The sequence below is a fragment of the Nannospalax galili genome, unplaced genomic scaffold, assembly GCF_000622305.1.
Source record: "Nannospalax galili isolate Female #2095 unplaced genomic scaffold, S.galili_v1.0 scaffold161, whole genome shotgun sequence".
Classification (NCBI taxonomy): domain Eukaryota; kingdom Metazoa; phylum Chordata; class Mammalia; order Rodentia; family Spalacidae; genus Nannospalax; species Nannospalax galili.
In genome coordinates, this window is record NW_008348586.1 from 2,262,160 (window position 1) to 2,277,871 (window position 15,712).

At 40.6% G+C, this 15,712-nt stretch overlaps 1 protein-coding gene across 4 annotated transcripts in view; it reads right to left on the reverse strand.

The window, feature by feature from the left end:
• Armh3 (armadillo like helical domain containing 3) overlaps positions 1-15,712 on the reverse strand; it is a 253,901-nt gene that overhangs the window by 153,785 nt on the left and 84,404 nt on the right. For all 4 annotated transcript variants that reach the window (XM_008845618.3, XM_029569626.1, XM_008845621.3 and 1 more), the window contains 3 exons: positions 13,593-13,658; positions 11,508-11,577; positions 10,379-10,439 (listed from right to left, as the gene is read on the reverse strand). In XM_008845618.3, coding sequence (XP_008843840.1) covers positions 10,379-10,439; positions 11,508-11,577; positions 13,593-13,658 — 197 coding nt within the window. The remainder of the gene's footprint in view (positions 1-10,378; positions 10,440-11,507; positions 11,578-13,592; positions 13,659-15,712) is intronic.

Here is a 15,712-nt window from a genome sequence, read left to right on the forward strand (position 1 = left end):
GCAGGGCAGGGGAAAGGGAATGCAAGTGTAGTTTTTGTTTATATTAAAATTATCATCACCTTACAACTTCCTATATTAAGATCAAGATGCTGTATATAAACCTCATGGTAACAACAAAGCAAAAATCTATGGTAGTGACACAGAACATAAAAAGGAAAGATGAATACAACAGAAAACCATCAAAAAACACAGAAAGATGGCGAAAAGCAGTCAGGAGCACTGACTGCTCCTGCAGAGGACCCGGGTTCGAGTCCCAGCACCCACATGGCAGCTATGAGCCGTCCTAACTCCAGTTCCAGGGGAATCCGAAGCCCTCTTCTGACCTCCGCGGCACTGCACGACATGGGTGTACTCACATACATGTAGACAATACACTCATACACATAAAATAAAAATACAAATAAAATATTTTTTTAAAAATTCAATGTTCAGCCGGGCGTGGTGGCGCACACCTTTAATCCCAGCACTCCAGAGGCAGAGGCAGGTGGATCTCTGTGAGTTCAAGGCTAGCCTGGTCTACATAGTGAGTTCCAGGACAGCTGGAGCTACAGGGAGACCCTGTCTCAAAAAGACCAAAAAAAAAAAATTCAAGTTCAATTAATTAGGATCTCAGTCATTAAAATCCCTTGTCTTGCCAGGCATGGTGGCACAAAGCCTTAATCCTAGGACTTGGGAGGCAGAGGTAGGTGAATCTCTGTGAGGTCAAAGCCAATCTGGTCTATATAGTAAGTTTAGGCCAGCTGGGGCTACAGGGAGACCCTGTCTCAAAAAGACAAATGAAAAAAAGAAAAGAAATCCCTAGTCTTTGGAAGTTTCTAAATTGTCTAAAATATAATGTCTTGGCCTGGAGAGATGGCTCAGCGGTTAAGAGCACTGACTGCTCTTACAGAGGACCCGGGTTTGATTCCCAGCACCCACATGGTGGCTACGAACCGTCCTTAACTCCAGCATACATCCAGGCAATACACTCATACATATAAAATAAAAATAATATTAAAATACAATGTCTTAATTCCAGCATCTATGTTTTTCTATCAGAGATATTCACTGCCCCACAGGCACTTAAATTAGGATAGTTAAGGAAGTATTGCATTGGGCAGCCAGAGACCCAGGGCTTGGATAGAATCCCACTGTAGTTCCAAGGGCATCATACCAACCAAAAGATTCATTAAGAAATTTTCAGACCTATTCTTTTTTGTTTGCTTATATTTGTTGAAGTAGGGTTTGCTCTATAGCCCAGGCTGGCCTCCAATTCACAGAGATCTGCTTACCTCTGCCTCCCAATTGCTAGAATTAAAGGAGTTTTTCACCATACCTGATCCAGGCTTATCTTTTTTTATTTATTCATTTACCAAATATTGATTGAGCTACTACTTAAATCTTTTTTTTTTTTTTTTTTTTTTGGACAGGATCTCCCTGTAGCCCTAGCTGTCCTGGAACTTACTATGTAGACCAGGCTGGCCTCAAACTCACAGACAGCTGCATGCCTCTACCTCATAAGTGCTAGGATTTAAGGTGTGCACCACCATACCCAGCCTCTACTTAAATCTTATTACAACTGAGTTGTAAGGTTCTTAGGAAACAGGACTCAGATAACCTGCTAGTTTCAAGCAAATAAAAATGTTTCTTCCTCTGGAAACTGTTCCAACATGAAAGAATGAAGCAGAGAAGATGAAACCAGAAGTACCAAATAAGCAAGGTAAAATGTAGTAGCAGAGAGTGGCTCTTCTCTCCTTGTTTGATTATGAAGTTTTCTAATAGATCCAGGTACGCTTCAACTTCCAATAGACGATACTTTCTGAGGTAGGACTGAGTTGCTCAGATTCTACAGCTTTCATCTAAGACAAAGATTCCTAAAATACTACTTACATCTGTCTGATCTGATAGATCAGTGAATCAAGCTAAATTAGGAGTTGCTATTCTCTTGGGCCTCCTAGCAAAGGAGAAAAGCAGAAAAAAACACTACTAACCTCTCTCTGACAGGTAAGAGCCAAAGACATCAGGCTAGAGGTATTAGATTATTTGATTTGGAGTAACCTAGCTGCCATGTCCAGAACGTTGCGAAGAGGTCCAGATGAAGAACTGAGGTTTGGGCCAGCGTGATGGCTCAGCAGGTAAAGTCACCTGCCACCAAAACTGATGACCTAAATTTGATCCCTAGGACCCATAGTGGAAGGAGAGAACTGACTGCTGCAAGTTGTCCCTGATCGACCAACTTACACACACACACACACACACACATACACACACACACACACACACACACACACACACACACAAATATTAAAAAATCTGGGGCTTACCAATAACCATTAAGTGAGCATGAAAGCAAGTTCTCTAGCCCTGGAACCCTCACAAACCTGCAGCCACAAAGAACACTTTTTTCTATAACCATCTGAGGTAAACTGACAAACTTAGGCTATACAGCAGGTTCCAGGCCAGGGGCAGGGGCTATAGCTCAGTTGGCAGAGTGCACGTTTGCATGCACAAAACCCTGGATTCATCCCTAGCATCACCAAAACTGGTGTAGTAGCACATGCCTGTAATCCTTGCACTCAGGAAGTGGAAGCAAAAGAATCAGAAGCTCAAGGTCATCTTCAGTTTCCTAGTGAATGCCAGCTGGGGAGGATACATGAGACTCTGAATCAAAAGCAAAGAATTCCACACCAGCTTGAGCTACATAGCAAGACCCTGTCTCAAAAAAATAAAATAAAAAGAAGCCGGGCATGATGGTGCATGACTTTAATCTCAGCACTCAGGAGGCAGAGGCAGGCGGATCTCTGTGAGTTCGAGGCCAGCCTAGTCTACATAGCAAGTTCCAGGTCAGCTGGGGCTACAGGGAAAAAAAGAAAAGAAAAGTGATTGTAGACCTCTAAGAGATTGTTTCTTTTTCTTTCTTTCTTTCTTTCTTTCTTTCTTTCTTTCTTTCTTTCTTTCTTTCTTTCTTTTTCTTTCTTTCTTTCTCTTATTTTTGAGACAGGGTATCCCTGTAGCCTCAGCTAGACTGGAGCTCACTACGCAGACCAAGCTGGCCTCGAACTCAAAGACTCACCTGCTTCTGCCTTCCAAGTGATGGGACTAAAGGCCTGCGCCACTACGCCTGCCCTAGGTCATTCTTATCAACATAGGAGGAGTCTGAGGCTGACCTAGGCTACATAGTGAGTTCCAGGCCAGCAAGGGCTACATAGTAAAACCTTGTCTCAAAATAAAAAATAAAAGGGCCGAAGAGATGGCTCAGCAAAGTACCCAGGTTCTGTTCCCAGCACCCAAATGGCTAACAACCATCCATAACTCTAGTTCCAGGGGATCCAACACCCTCTTCTGACCTCCACAGAGAATTGCATTACACAGGCACACTTAAACACATGCAGACTAAACATTCATACATATAAAATAAAAATAAATTAAATAAATTAATTTAAAAATAAGGGGCTGGAAGGATGGCTCAGTGGTTTAGAGTACTGGCTGCTCTTGCAGAAGACTTGAGTTTGAATCCCAGTATTCTCATGGGCTAACTGACTGTAACTCCAGTTCCAGGGGATTTGACACTCTCTTCTGGCCTCCAAAGGCACTGCATGACACAGGCGCACTTACATGAAGGCAGGCAATACACTCATACACGTAAAAAATTAATATAAATAAAGTATTTTTATAAAGAGCACTGGCTGCTCTTGTAGAGGACCTGGGTTCAGATCCCAGCACCCACATGCCAGCTAACAAACATCTGTAACTCCAATTACTAGGCATCTGACACCCTCTTCTGGCCTCCTTGAGAAGTACATGACATGCACTTACATAACATGCAGGCATCCCACTCATACACATAAGATAAAAATAAAAAAAGTGCCAAGCATGGTCTACATAGTGAGTTCCAGGACAGCTGGGGCTACAGGGAGACCATGTCTCAAAAAGACCAAAAAATAAATAAATAAAAAATAAAAAAAGTTGAGACCACTCTGCCCTACAGTAGGGTAGGGGCTGAGACCTCAGTAGACCACCTCAGAGTGCCTAGATCTTGCCTCTGCCTGGTGTAGGGGCCGAGACCTCAGCAAACTACCTGGATCTGGCCTCCATGTGGTGGTGAGCTTCCCCAAATCACACCATGCCCAACCCCCTAATAGTGACCATGTAGGGTCTGAGACCTTAGCACACTGCCTGAGAGTGCCAAAATCAGGCCTCCCCTTAGCGACCTTCCCAAATTGTACTGTGAGTATCCGCTAGTAGGGCACCAAACCATTAGAAGGAAACCTAAGTGTACCTGACTGGAGCTTGACTTGGACCTCTATGGTAGCTCCTGAGCAGCTGATCTGAAGCCACCAGTTCTCTCTAAAATAAAATCTGAGAGAACCTGAAACCTAGACCAATCAGCTTTACATACCCAATAAGAAGGCATACCAGTAATACAAACAGAAGCAAACCTCAACTCAACAAAAGAAGGCTTGAGTATCATACCAGAATCACAAACACCAAAAGAAAACCATGTGCCAAAATCACAAGAAAAAAAATAATAATATGGAAAACCAAAGCAGCATGCTCCCAGCAGACTCCACCACTCCTATAGAAGAGTTCTACAAGGAGAAACCCCTAGAGATAACCTAAGACACAGAATTTTAAAGGACAATCATAAACCAGGCGTGGTGGTGCATGCCTTTAATCCCATTGTTTAATCCCATCATTGTGAGTTCAAGGCCAGCCTGGTCTACATAGTGAGTTCCAGGACAGCTTGGGAATTGAATGAATTTAAAGAACACACAAACAAAGAGCTAAATGAAGATAAGAGATAAACTTCTGACTGAATTCACAAAAGAAACATTGAAGAAAAACTCAGGCTGAAATGAAGAAGGAAGTGAAAAAACTGAATAAGTCAATTTGAAACAACAGGAAAAAGCCTCACCAATAGAATGAATGAAATGGAAAACAGAAATATCAACACTGTAGGATAAAATGAAGAATTGGACCAATCAAGCAAAGATTATGAAAAAATTTTTTAAAACACAGGAACGGAATATGCAGGAATGGAATATGTAGGAAACGTGGGACACCATGAAAAAGACCAAATCTATCTATCAAAGGCATAGAAGAAGAAGGATTTCAGGTTAATGGTATTGACCAGCTCTTACACAGGATTGAAGAGAATTTCTCAAAATTAAGGAAAGACATGCCCATACAAATACAAGAAGCACATAGAATACCAAATAGACAGGACCAGAAAAGAAACTCCCCATGGCATATCATAGTAAAACCACAGAACTCTACAGAACAATTTTTGTGTTTTGAAAGCTGCAAAAAAAAAACAACTCACATATAAAAAAGGAAAACGCACCAGAATTACAGGTGACTTATCAATGCAAATTATGAAAGCCAGAAGACCCTGGACCAAGGTATTTCCAGTTCTAAATGACCACAGATGCCAACCCAGAATACTTTATCCAGCAAAAATGTCTATTATAGTTGAAGGGGAAAGAAAAATCTTCCATGACACATATACACTGAAAGAACAAATGCCCACAAAACCAGGCCTAAGGAATACTTGAAGAAATACAAAAAATGGAAAAAAGAACAACTATACCCCAGGAGCAACAGAAAGAAATTAAATGAAAAACACATTAATGCTGGGGCTCAGCAGTTAAGAGCACTGACTGCTCTTGCAGAGGACCTGGGTTCGATTTCCAGCACCCATGTGGTGATTACAAACTATCCTTAACTCCAGTTCCAGGGGAATCCGAAGCCCTCTTCTGACCTCTGTGGCATTGCATGACACGAGTGCACTCACATACATGCAGGCAATACACTCATACACTCATACACATAAAATAAAAATAATAAATAAAATATTAAAAATCCCCACAAACCACTGACCATGATACTACATAAGGTAAGTTAACACATTAATGTTAAAAACAATGAATGCTAAAAAAAACACATTAATGCTAAAAAAATACATTAATGCTAAAAATATACACACATTAATGCTAAAAAAAGAAACTAAATGAAAGGTATAATTGTGGAACATAAATTTGGATAAAGAATGCAAACAGCAAACAAAATGATGGCAACCAACACACATCTTTCAATAATAAGTTTAAATATCAATGGACTGAACTCCCCAGTCAAAAGACATAGGCTAGTTGAATGGACTGAAACAAAAATCCATCTTTTTGTTGTCTGCAAGAAACCCATCTCACCTTCAAGGACAGGCACTACCTTTAAGATAAAAGGATGGAAAAGAATACTTCAAGCAAATGACACTAAGAAACAAGCAGGGTTGCAATTCTATTATCTGACAAACTTCACACTAAAATTAATCAGAAGAGATAAAGAGGGTACTTCACTCTGATCAAAGGAACAATTAACCAAGATATTACAATCATGAACATATTATATGCACCAAACTCTGATGCACCCAAATGCACACTAATGCATCTTTCAATTCTCATCAATTAAGCTCCCTCATACAACAGAGGGCCAGGAACACAAAAGGCTACAAATAGCCAAACACAGAGAATACGAGTTAGCAGAGTTAAGGTCCTTGGACAGGACTCCTATACTGAGGTCCACCCACCCAGTGCTCAGGGACCATTTCAGAAGAGGGGGCAGAAAGATTGTAAGAGCCAGGGAAGAGGTGCATGACATACAGAAATAGTCCTACAGGCACCAGGGACCCTTCTCATACAAACCTACAGCAATGGTGTCAGCATGCACGAGGTCCATGCAACTTAAGCAGACAAAAACCCAGCACAGAACTGTGGAAATGAACAGCAACCCCCAATCTTTGCCAAAGAATTGTTGGCAGCTGATTACTGCTGGGATGAGGGAGAGCTGATCTTCTTCCTCTTCTTTTTTTTTTTTTTTTTTTTTTTCATTTGAGAAAGGGTCTCCCTGTAGCTCCAGCTGGCCTAGAATTCACTATGTAGACCAGGCTGGCCTTGAACTCACAGATATCCACCTGCCTCTGCCTCCGGAGTGCTGGGACTAAAGGCTTGCACCACCACCCCCAGCTAGAGCTGATCTTCTTAAAGGTAGAGTCTCTAGATAGGCTAACTAAACCCCATTGGATGAACTTGCACTGAGGGACAACTTGGGACACTAACTTTACATAATAGACCTTAATATAAATGACAGAATGTATGAACTCCAGTGGGGGGCTATGGGAGGGTGCCAAAGGGGAAGGGGGAATAAAGATGATTTTCTGCATGAAATACACAAAAATTCAATAATATTCAAATAAATTAGTGAAAGGAAAAGATTCTAATTAATTGTAGCCCTGAGTAGCCTTTTTCTTTTTTTTGATCTTTTTTGAGAGCCCCAGCTGGCCTGGAACGTGCTATGTAGACCAGGCTGGCCTTGAACTTGAATTCACAATGATCATCCCAAGCCTCCTTTTCTAAATAGTTTATTTATATAAATCTTTTTTTTTTTTTTTTTTTTTTCTTTTTGAGACAGGGTCTCCCTGTAGCCCCAGCTGGCCTGGCACTCGCTATGTAGACCAGGAGAAGATGGGCGTGGTGGCACACATCTTTAATCCCAGCACTTGGGAGGCAGAAGCAGGTAGATTTCTGTGAGTTCAAGGTCAGCCTGCTCTCCATAGCAAATCCAAGCCAGCTGTGGCTACAGGGAGGCCCTGTCTCAAAAAGACCAAAAAAAAAGGGAGAGTAGGGTTAAAAAAAAAAAAAACAAAAAACATGCCAGGTGTGGTGGCACATGCCTTTAGTCCCAAAACTCAGGAGACAGAGGCAGGTGGATCTCTGTGAGATAGAGGTCAGCTTGGTCTACCTAATGAGTCCCTGTCTCAAAAAAAAAAAAAAAAGATGAGGGCTGGCAAGATGATTGCCACCAAACCTAGCAACCTGAGTTCAATTCCTAGTACCCTCAAGTTATCTTCTGACTTCCATACATATGCTATGTCCTCCCCTACCACATATATACACACATCACACACAGAAAGAAGAATATACAAAATTTTAAAAGGAAGGAGAGAGCAAGAAAGAAAACGAGTCAGAAAGTTTATAGCAAAAACACATCTGAGGAGTTGAAGAGATGGCTCAGCAGTTAAGAGCACTGGCTGTTCTTGCAGGGGATCCAGGTTCAAATCCTAGTACCCACATGGCTGCTAACAACTGTCCAGTTCTAGGGGATCCAATCCTCTCTTCTGTCCTCTGTAGGCACTATACAATATGGATATACTTATATACATTCAGGCATAACACTCATATACATCAAATAAAAATTTTAAAAAATATCTGACCCCTAAGTTGCAGGTGTTCAGAGACTCCATCTAAAATCTAAAATAAGCAGAAATTCATCTGCTTTTTTGGGGGGTGTCTTTTTTGAGACAGGGTCTCCCTGTAGCCCCAGCTGGCCTGGAACTTGCTATGTAGACCAGGCTAGCCTCAAACTCACAAAGATTCACCTGCCTCTGCCTCCCAAGTGCTGGGACTAAAGGCATATGCCACCACACCCAGGAGAAATTCATCTTCCTTATATAAAAATCAGCTTCATTGGTCTTTACATTAAAATTAAGGATCAGACTTCTAAACAGTCAAAAGAGATGGAGAACTGTAGCCTATTAATCCAAAAGTAAAATTTATATTACATTAGCTCAAGAAAACCAAGACTATATAGTCTATAAGCAATCTGAAAAACTAGAGGTCTAGTCTAGGTAAGTTCTGTATATCTCCCTATACCCAAGTTCTGGTTCTCGAATAAAGTATGCCAACTTAGTACAACAAATTGTTCTCTCATCAGAAAAAAATGGAGGTATTAATTCTGTTGTCAAACTTGATTTAATTGAGCTGCTCTGTGTGTGTGTGTGTGTGTGTGTGTGTGTGTGTGTGTTGTGTGTAAGTATAGAAAATCTCATGTAGCCCAGGTTGGCCTCAAAACTGTTAAGCCGTTAAGGGTGATCTTGAACTTCTAATCCTCCTGCCTCCACCTCCCATGTACTAGGATCTACAGGTTGCATCGACATACCTTGTCTGAAATGCTTTTGAAGGAAGGAAAAATACATACATTTGGAATGATATTAATGTTCTGGAGTACTGGGTAAAAGAAAGCAAAGCAGTAAAGGAAACAAAAATGTAAATGGCCTAAATTTTATGATATACAATGATTTTTAGTAGCCTCTGAGGCACTCATTGTAAAGAATTGTGATGGATGATCAGATCTCTTTTTTAGGAGACAGGAATTTCCCAACCAGGTCATTGAAGGCATAATCTGCTTATGTAGCAAGGGTAGGCTCTCATAACAATGTAAGGTAAGAATGAACCAAAAGTTCTCTTTTGATCTCTTCCTAACTCTAAATGTTGTTGACTGCTTCAATGTTAGCACTCAGAGACAGTGAAATGGTATGCTCAAATTACAGATCTTCAGAGTGCAACAATCTCATATGATTTGTTTCAAGGTATCTACTCAGATCTTCATGCAGCATGCTGGGAAATGATAAAGAAGTCACTGTGGTGGTGCAGGCCTTTAGTTCCAGTACTTGGGAGGCAGAGGTAGGAAGATTTCTCTGAGTTCAAAGCCAGCCTAGTCTACATAGTGAGTTCCAGGCCAACTAGGGCTACAGGAAGAACCTGCCTCAAAAAGATTTGAAAAAAGCCGGGCGTGGTGGCGTACACCTGTAGTCCTAGCACTTGGGAGGCAAAGGCAGGCGGATCTCTGTGAGTTCAAGGCCAGCCTGGTCTACATAGTGAGTTCCAGGACAGCTGGGGCTACAGGGAGACCCTGCTTCAAAAAAAGACAAAAAAAAAAAAAAAAAAAAAAAAAAATGGGGCTGGAGAAATGGCTCAGAGCTTAAGAACACTGACTGTTCTTGCAGAAGACCTGGGTTCAAATCCCAGCACCCACATGACAGCTAACAACTGTCCACAACTCCAGTTCCAGGGGACCCAGCAGTCTCTTCTGTTCTCCTTGGGCATTGCACAACATGGGTACACTTACCTACATGTAGTCAATACATGCATAAACAAAAAATAAAAATAAAATAAAATTTTAAAAAAGATTTTTTAAAAAGTGATAATGAAGATATATACAAAATCCAAATGTTTGTACTCTTCCACTTCTGAAAAGACTAACACATCTCACATCTGATATTTCTTCAAACATAAATGTGTTTTTCTTAAAGTATACACAGACCATAAATTTTCTATCACTTGTTTTTTGTTTTTTTTTGGGGGGGGGGCTTTTTGAAACAGGGTCTCCCAGTAGCCCCAGCTGGCTTGGAACTCACTACATAGACCAGGCTGGCCTTAAGCGCACAGAGATCCACCTGCTTATGCCTCCTGAGTGCTAGGATTAAAGGTGTGCACCACCACGCCCAGCTCTATCACTTGATTCATCATAATAAATTTCCACATACTAAGTGAACCATGGCACTTACACATAGAGATCCATAGGAAACTCCTTCATCATGTGTGTTACAATAAACTCTACCATCAGGTCTAAAAGGGGAAAGGACGAAAATGAGAAATCAGATTAGAATGAAACTCATTCCTTACCTTTAAGTTGGAAAAAACTTTGAAAACTGTGTGCCTTGTACTCATGCTGAATCCCCTATTCACATCTGTAGCTACCTGCATGTAACTTTATTTTATATAATACTTGCCACTTAAAAATTAAGCAAAATGTTCATTCTCTTACAAGTTAATAAGCAAAATAAATCACTCTTAAAAACTAACAAATATTAACAAAATAGTTTACTCTCCTACTTCTAGAAAGACCTGCCAATAAATTCAGATACAAGGGAAATTTCATTGTTCAGATATCTCTTACCATGGCACAAATACAAAATGACAGGGAAATCACATTCTGAGACTAGAGCAATGAGGAAAGAAATTATGGATCCCATCCAAGCAACCTGAGACTCAGCTCTAAATCTGTCAATAGGCTCACTATGATGCCATTTGACAAATATTGACTAAAATAGTCTGTGGGGCTCTGAGTCAACACAGGTTTATTATATAGTCTTAATTACTGTTTCTAAAATCAGGTAGATTCAGGAACTGAGGTTGAATATCCAAGTGAAAATGGGATTAAGAGTTCCACTAATTTCTCTAAGTAAAATACAAGATTCTGGGAAGACAAAATGACCTAAGACACAGCCCCTACTTGCCAGCTCCATCTCAATTAAATTTACTCAAGGGAAGTTTTGTGTATCTCAATCTTGAAATTTAAACCTCCTGGCAAGATACATCAACCTAGACCAAGAAAGGGAGTAAATAATCTGTAATCTTGGTCAAGAGTAAGACATCTTACCAATTAAATCATGTATCCAGTTTAGACATACTTTTGTCCCAGGAAAGATTCTTTTCTATGAACAACAGCACCCTTTTATTGAGCACTCAATTCACTGGGATTGCTTTATGACACACAGCAATAAACACAACTTCTTAGGTCATGGTTCAAGAAGTATAAATAGTAACTCATCTGAGGAAAAAGCAAATCAACTAGCATCTTTATCAGGAAAACCTATCATTGCCTCAGAAAAACACCAGTTCTGAAATACTCACCCAGGACTGCACACACTAGAGGACGGCAGGGGAGGTTCCTGTCAGCAGCCTTCTTCCTGTGTCTCATTGGCTTCACACACACAAGGAAAGGAAATTAGCATGATGTTTCTCATGCAAATAAAATCTCTACTACAGAGATTCTAATTTTTCTTTTTCTTTGGGGGAGGGAAGACTTGTAAATGCATCTTAGTTATCAATGCAGGTGTGTGGCAAAAATACAATTTACAGCAAGACCATAGTCCCAAAGGGCACTGGTGCACACTGCAACAGAAAAGATGTTGTTTTTACTTTTATCTATAACGGACAAGTGACATTACCAACAATAAAAAAAGCACACTAGTATTTTTCTTTAGTAATAAAAAATAATTAAGAAAAAGAAAAGGGCTGGGTGCAGAGGTGCACCTCTTTAATCCCAGCACTCAGGAGGCAGAGGCAGGCAGATCTCTATGAGATCAAGGCCAGCCTGGTCTACATATGAGTTCTAAGCCAGTTGTGGCTACAGGAAGACCAAAAAAAATAAAGAGGAAGGACTGAGGAGATGGCTTAGTTGGTAAAGGCAAGCACAAGGACCTGAGCTCAAGCCCCAGAACCCACATAAAAAAGCCAAGTGTGATGGAATACATTTGTAATCCCAGCACTGGGGATGCAGAAACAGGCAGATTCTTGGGAATCCCTGGTCAGCCAGCCTCACCTATTCGGCAAGCTCCAGACCAATCAAAAAAATGTGTACGGCACCTGCAGAACTACATCCAAGGTTGTCCTCTGACCACAGTTCGTGTATGCACCTTTACACACACACACACACACAAATGAAGAGGAGGTGCTGGTGACAGCTATACAGTCAGCAACAGCAGCAGTTGCAATTAAAAAAAAAAAAAAAAAGAATTTTCGGGGCTGGAGAGATGGCTCAGCGGTTAAGAGCACTGACTGCTTGCTCTTGCAGAGGACCCGGGTTCGATTCCCAGCACTCACATGGCAGCTACAAACCATCCTTAACTCCAGTTACAGGGGAATCCGAAGCCCTCTTCTGACCTCTGAGGAATTGCAGAACACGGGTGCACTCACATACATGCAGGCGATACACTCATACACATAAAATAAAAATAATAAATAAAATATAAAAAATAAAAAAATAAAAGAATTTTCAAATCTAAACGATAGTCTTAGCCAACCAAAATCATACTACAAAGCTGAGCATGGTGGTACACACCTAAAATTCCAGCATTAAAGAAGGGAAGGCAGGAAAATCAGGAGTTCAAGGCCAGTTTTGGTTACAGAGTGAGTTTGAGGCCAACTTCAGCTACATGACACTCTGGTTTAATAAAATTAAAAATAAGAAAAAGAGCTGGCAAGATGCTCAGCAGCTTAAGGTCCTTGTCACCAACCCTGACAACCCAAGTATGATACTCCCTTTTGAAAAGAAAAGGCTTAGAGTCATATCTTTTTTAAATATACTACTAACATATTGCAGTGTTACCACAATAGCTATGTGGATCTTGCTATCCTCTCTTGAGCAAAAAACAGCTCTATGACATACCAAAGTCCCAAGGACAGACATAGATCTGTTGAAAAGCGATCACACATTGAGTCCTTTAGGTATACAACTATCCACCATTTTTTTTTAATATTTATTTATTATTTTTATTTTATGTGTATGCGTGTATTGCCTGCATGTAGGTAAGTGCACTCGTGTTGTGCAATGCCTGTGGAGAACAAAAGAGGCCGTGAGATCCCTTGGAACTGGAGTTATGGACAGTTGTCAGCTGCCATGTGAGTGGGAACCTGGGTCTTCTGCAAGAACAGCCAGTGTTATTAACTGCTGAGCCATCTCTCCAGTCCCCTACCACCATTTGTTTTAAAAAGATCAATTTCATCCCAAACCCACCAACACACACAAAAAATTTGTTATTAAAAACAAGAAGTAGCTGGGCGTGGTGGTGCATGCCTTTAATCCCAGCACTCAGGAAGCAGAGGCAGGTGGATCTCTGTGAGTTCCAGGACAGCTGGGGCTACAGGGAGACCCTGTCTCTCAAAAAGACCAAAGGAAAAAAAAAAAAAAAACCAAGAAGTAAAAGTCATACCTACCATTCTATGTAAATTTACTCGAAAATTCATGTTGTCATCATGCAAAAATGCATTGGCATATTGATCCTAATAAAAAACGAAAAAGCAAGCAGTGAGAAATATATTTAAGAAACTCAGTTTGAAGTCAGACAAAAATCTAAGGGAAGAGGGTAAGGAGCCCCAATCCTAGCTGAGGAACTATTGGCAACCAACAGCTGCTGGGAAAGGTACAGTTTCCTTTCTATTTTTTTTTAATTTATTTTTTATTTATTATTTTTATTTTATGTGTATGCATGCATTGCCTGCATGTAGGTGAGTGCACCCATGTCGTGCAATGCCCGTGGAGGACAGAAGAGGCTGTCAGATCCCCTGGAACTGGAGTTATGGACAGTTTTTAGCTGCCATGTGGATGCTGGGATTCAAACCCGGGTCTTCTGCAAGAACAGTCAGTGTTCTTAACTGCTGAGCCATCTCTCCAGCCCCCTTTTTTTCTTTAAAAAAAAATATTTTAAGCTGGACATGGTAGTGCACGCCTGTAGTCTCAGCACTTGGGAAGCAGAGGCAGGCGGATCTCTGGGTTCAAGGACAGCCTGGTCTACATAGTGAGTTCTAGGACAGCTGGGGCTACAGGGAGACCCTGCTTCAAAAAGACCAAAAAAAAATTTATTTTTATTTTTATTTTATGTGTATGAGTATACTGCCTGCATGCATGCAAGTGCACCCATGTTGTGCAATGCCCGAAAAGGTCAGAAGGGGGCACTGGATTCCCCTGGAACTGAAATTATGGATGGTTATCAGCTGCCATGTGGGTGCTGGGAATCAAACCTGGGTCCTCTTCAAGAGCAGTCAGTGCTTTTAACCAGAGCCATCTCTCCAGCCCCAGAAACAATTTTCTTTAAGTGTGTGATGCAGGGTAGGTTAACCAGGCTCCATTGGAGGAACCCACACCAAAAGCCATTTGAGGGTCACAAATTTGATGATGGAGGGAGGAAGAAAAAGAACTCCTTTGTAATCTATTGTACTTCCTACAAATCCTTGGACTTTTTATCTTTAGACAGGATTTCTAAGAATGGCCTTGAACTTCTGAGATTAAAGGCATGTCTGGTTTATGCAGCGGTAGGGAGTAAACCCAGGACTTGGTACATGCTAGGCAAGTGTTCTACTAACAGCTATATCCCCAACCCAAATCCTTGGACTTTTAAGAACTACTTTCCAGAATCAGATGGAAAACTAGTGTGATAAGCCTTGAGGCTTTATATCAATCCCTTACTTAAGCCATAAGTATAATTTGAGCATAATTTCCTAGTATGTCTTTAACTGGTCAAAGATCTCTAAGAAAATTAAATCCAATAAAAATTAAGACCTAGGAACTTGGGATAAATGCTGAGAGGAATCTGTCTTCCTATTCTCTCTTCTTCCCATCTGTCCATGGAATCAGCTGTTTGTGACAGCTTGAAGGTTTTCATAGGGGCTACAGGATACATGTGCAGGCTCCACATGAGGCTCTAGGAATAAAAAAGGACTGTGCTCTGCTGGGAATGAGTTCAGCAGAGCAGGAGACATCTGCTACACAGGCAATGTGGAATCCCTCATTTTGCTGAAAACTGATGAAAAATCAAAATCTTCTCATGGTGGCTTCAAAATAAACATCCCTTGGCCCTTTCCCAACACCTTTTCTGAGATTTGACATGCCTACAGACTCCAGTTACTAGGAACTATTATAATTTGTGAAAAACAACTCCTTTAAAGATTTTCTTAGAAAGATTTTTGGAAAGCAATTATACAAGGTCCACTGCTCATAAGCAAGTCTTCTATAACCAGCTTCCCCTAGCCTTGTGGAAAAAAAAAGAGGTCATCTTCCCACAGAGAACATAAAAAGGGAAAATGTGAGCGATCACTACAGTACTCCCTATGGGCTACCTTGGCTATTTTTCTTAAAAGAGAAAACACCAGAATAAGTAATTCTAAAAGGAGAGGCTAAAGCTATGAATTTAAACTATTGAGTCTAAATCCAATTAATCTAGTCAAAAATGCCTTTGCAAGAAGCACTTTTTTTTTTTTTTTTTTTTTTTTTTTTTTTTTTTAAAAAAAAAAAAAAAAAAAGAGGACGATAAATCTTTCACTGTGATATATCAAAATAA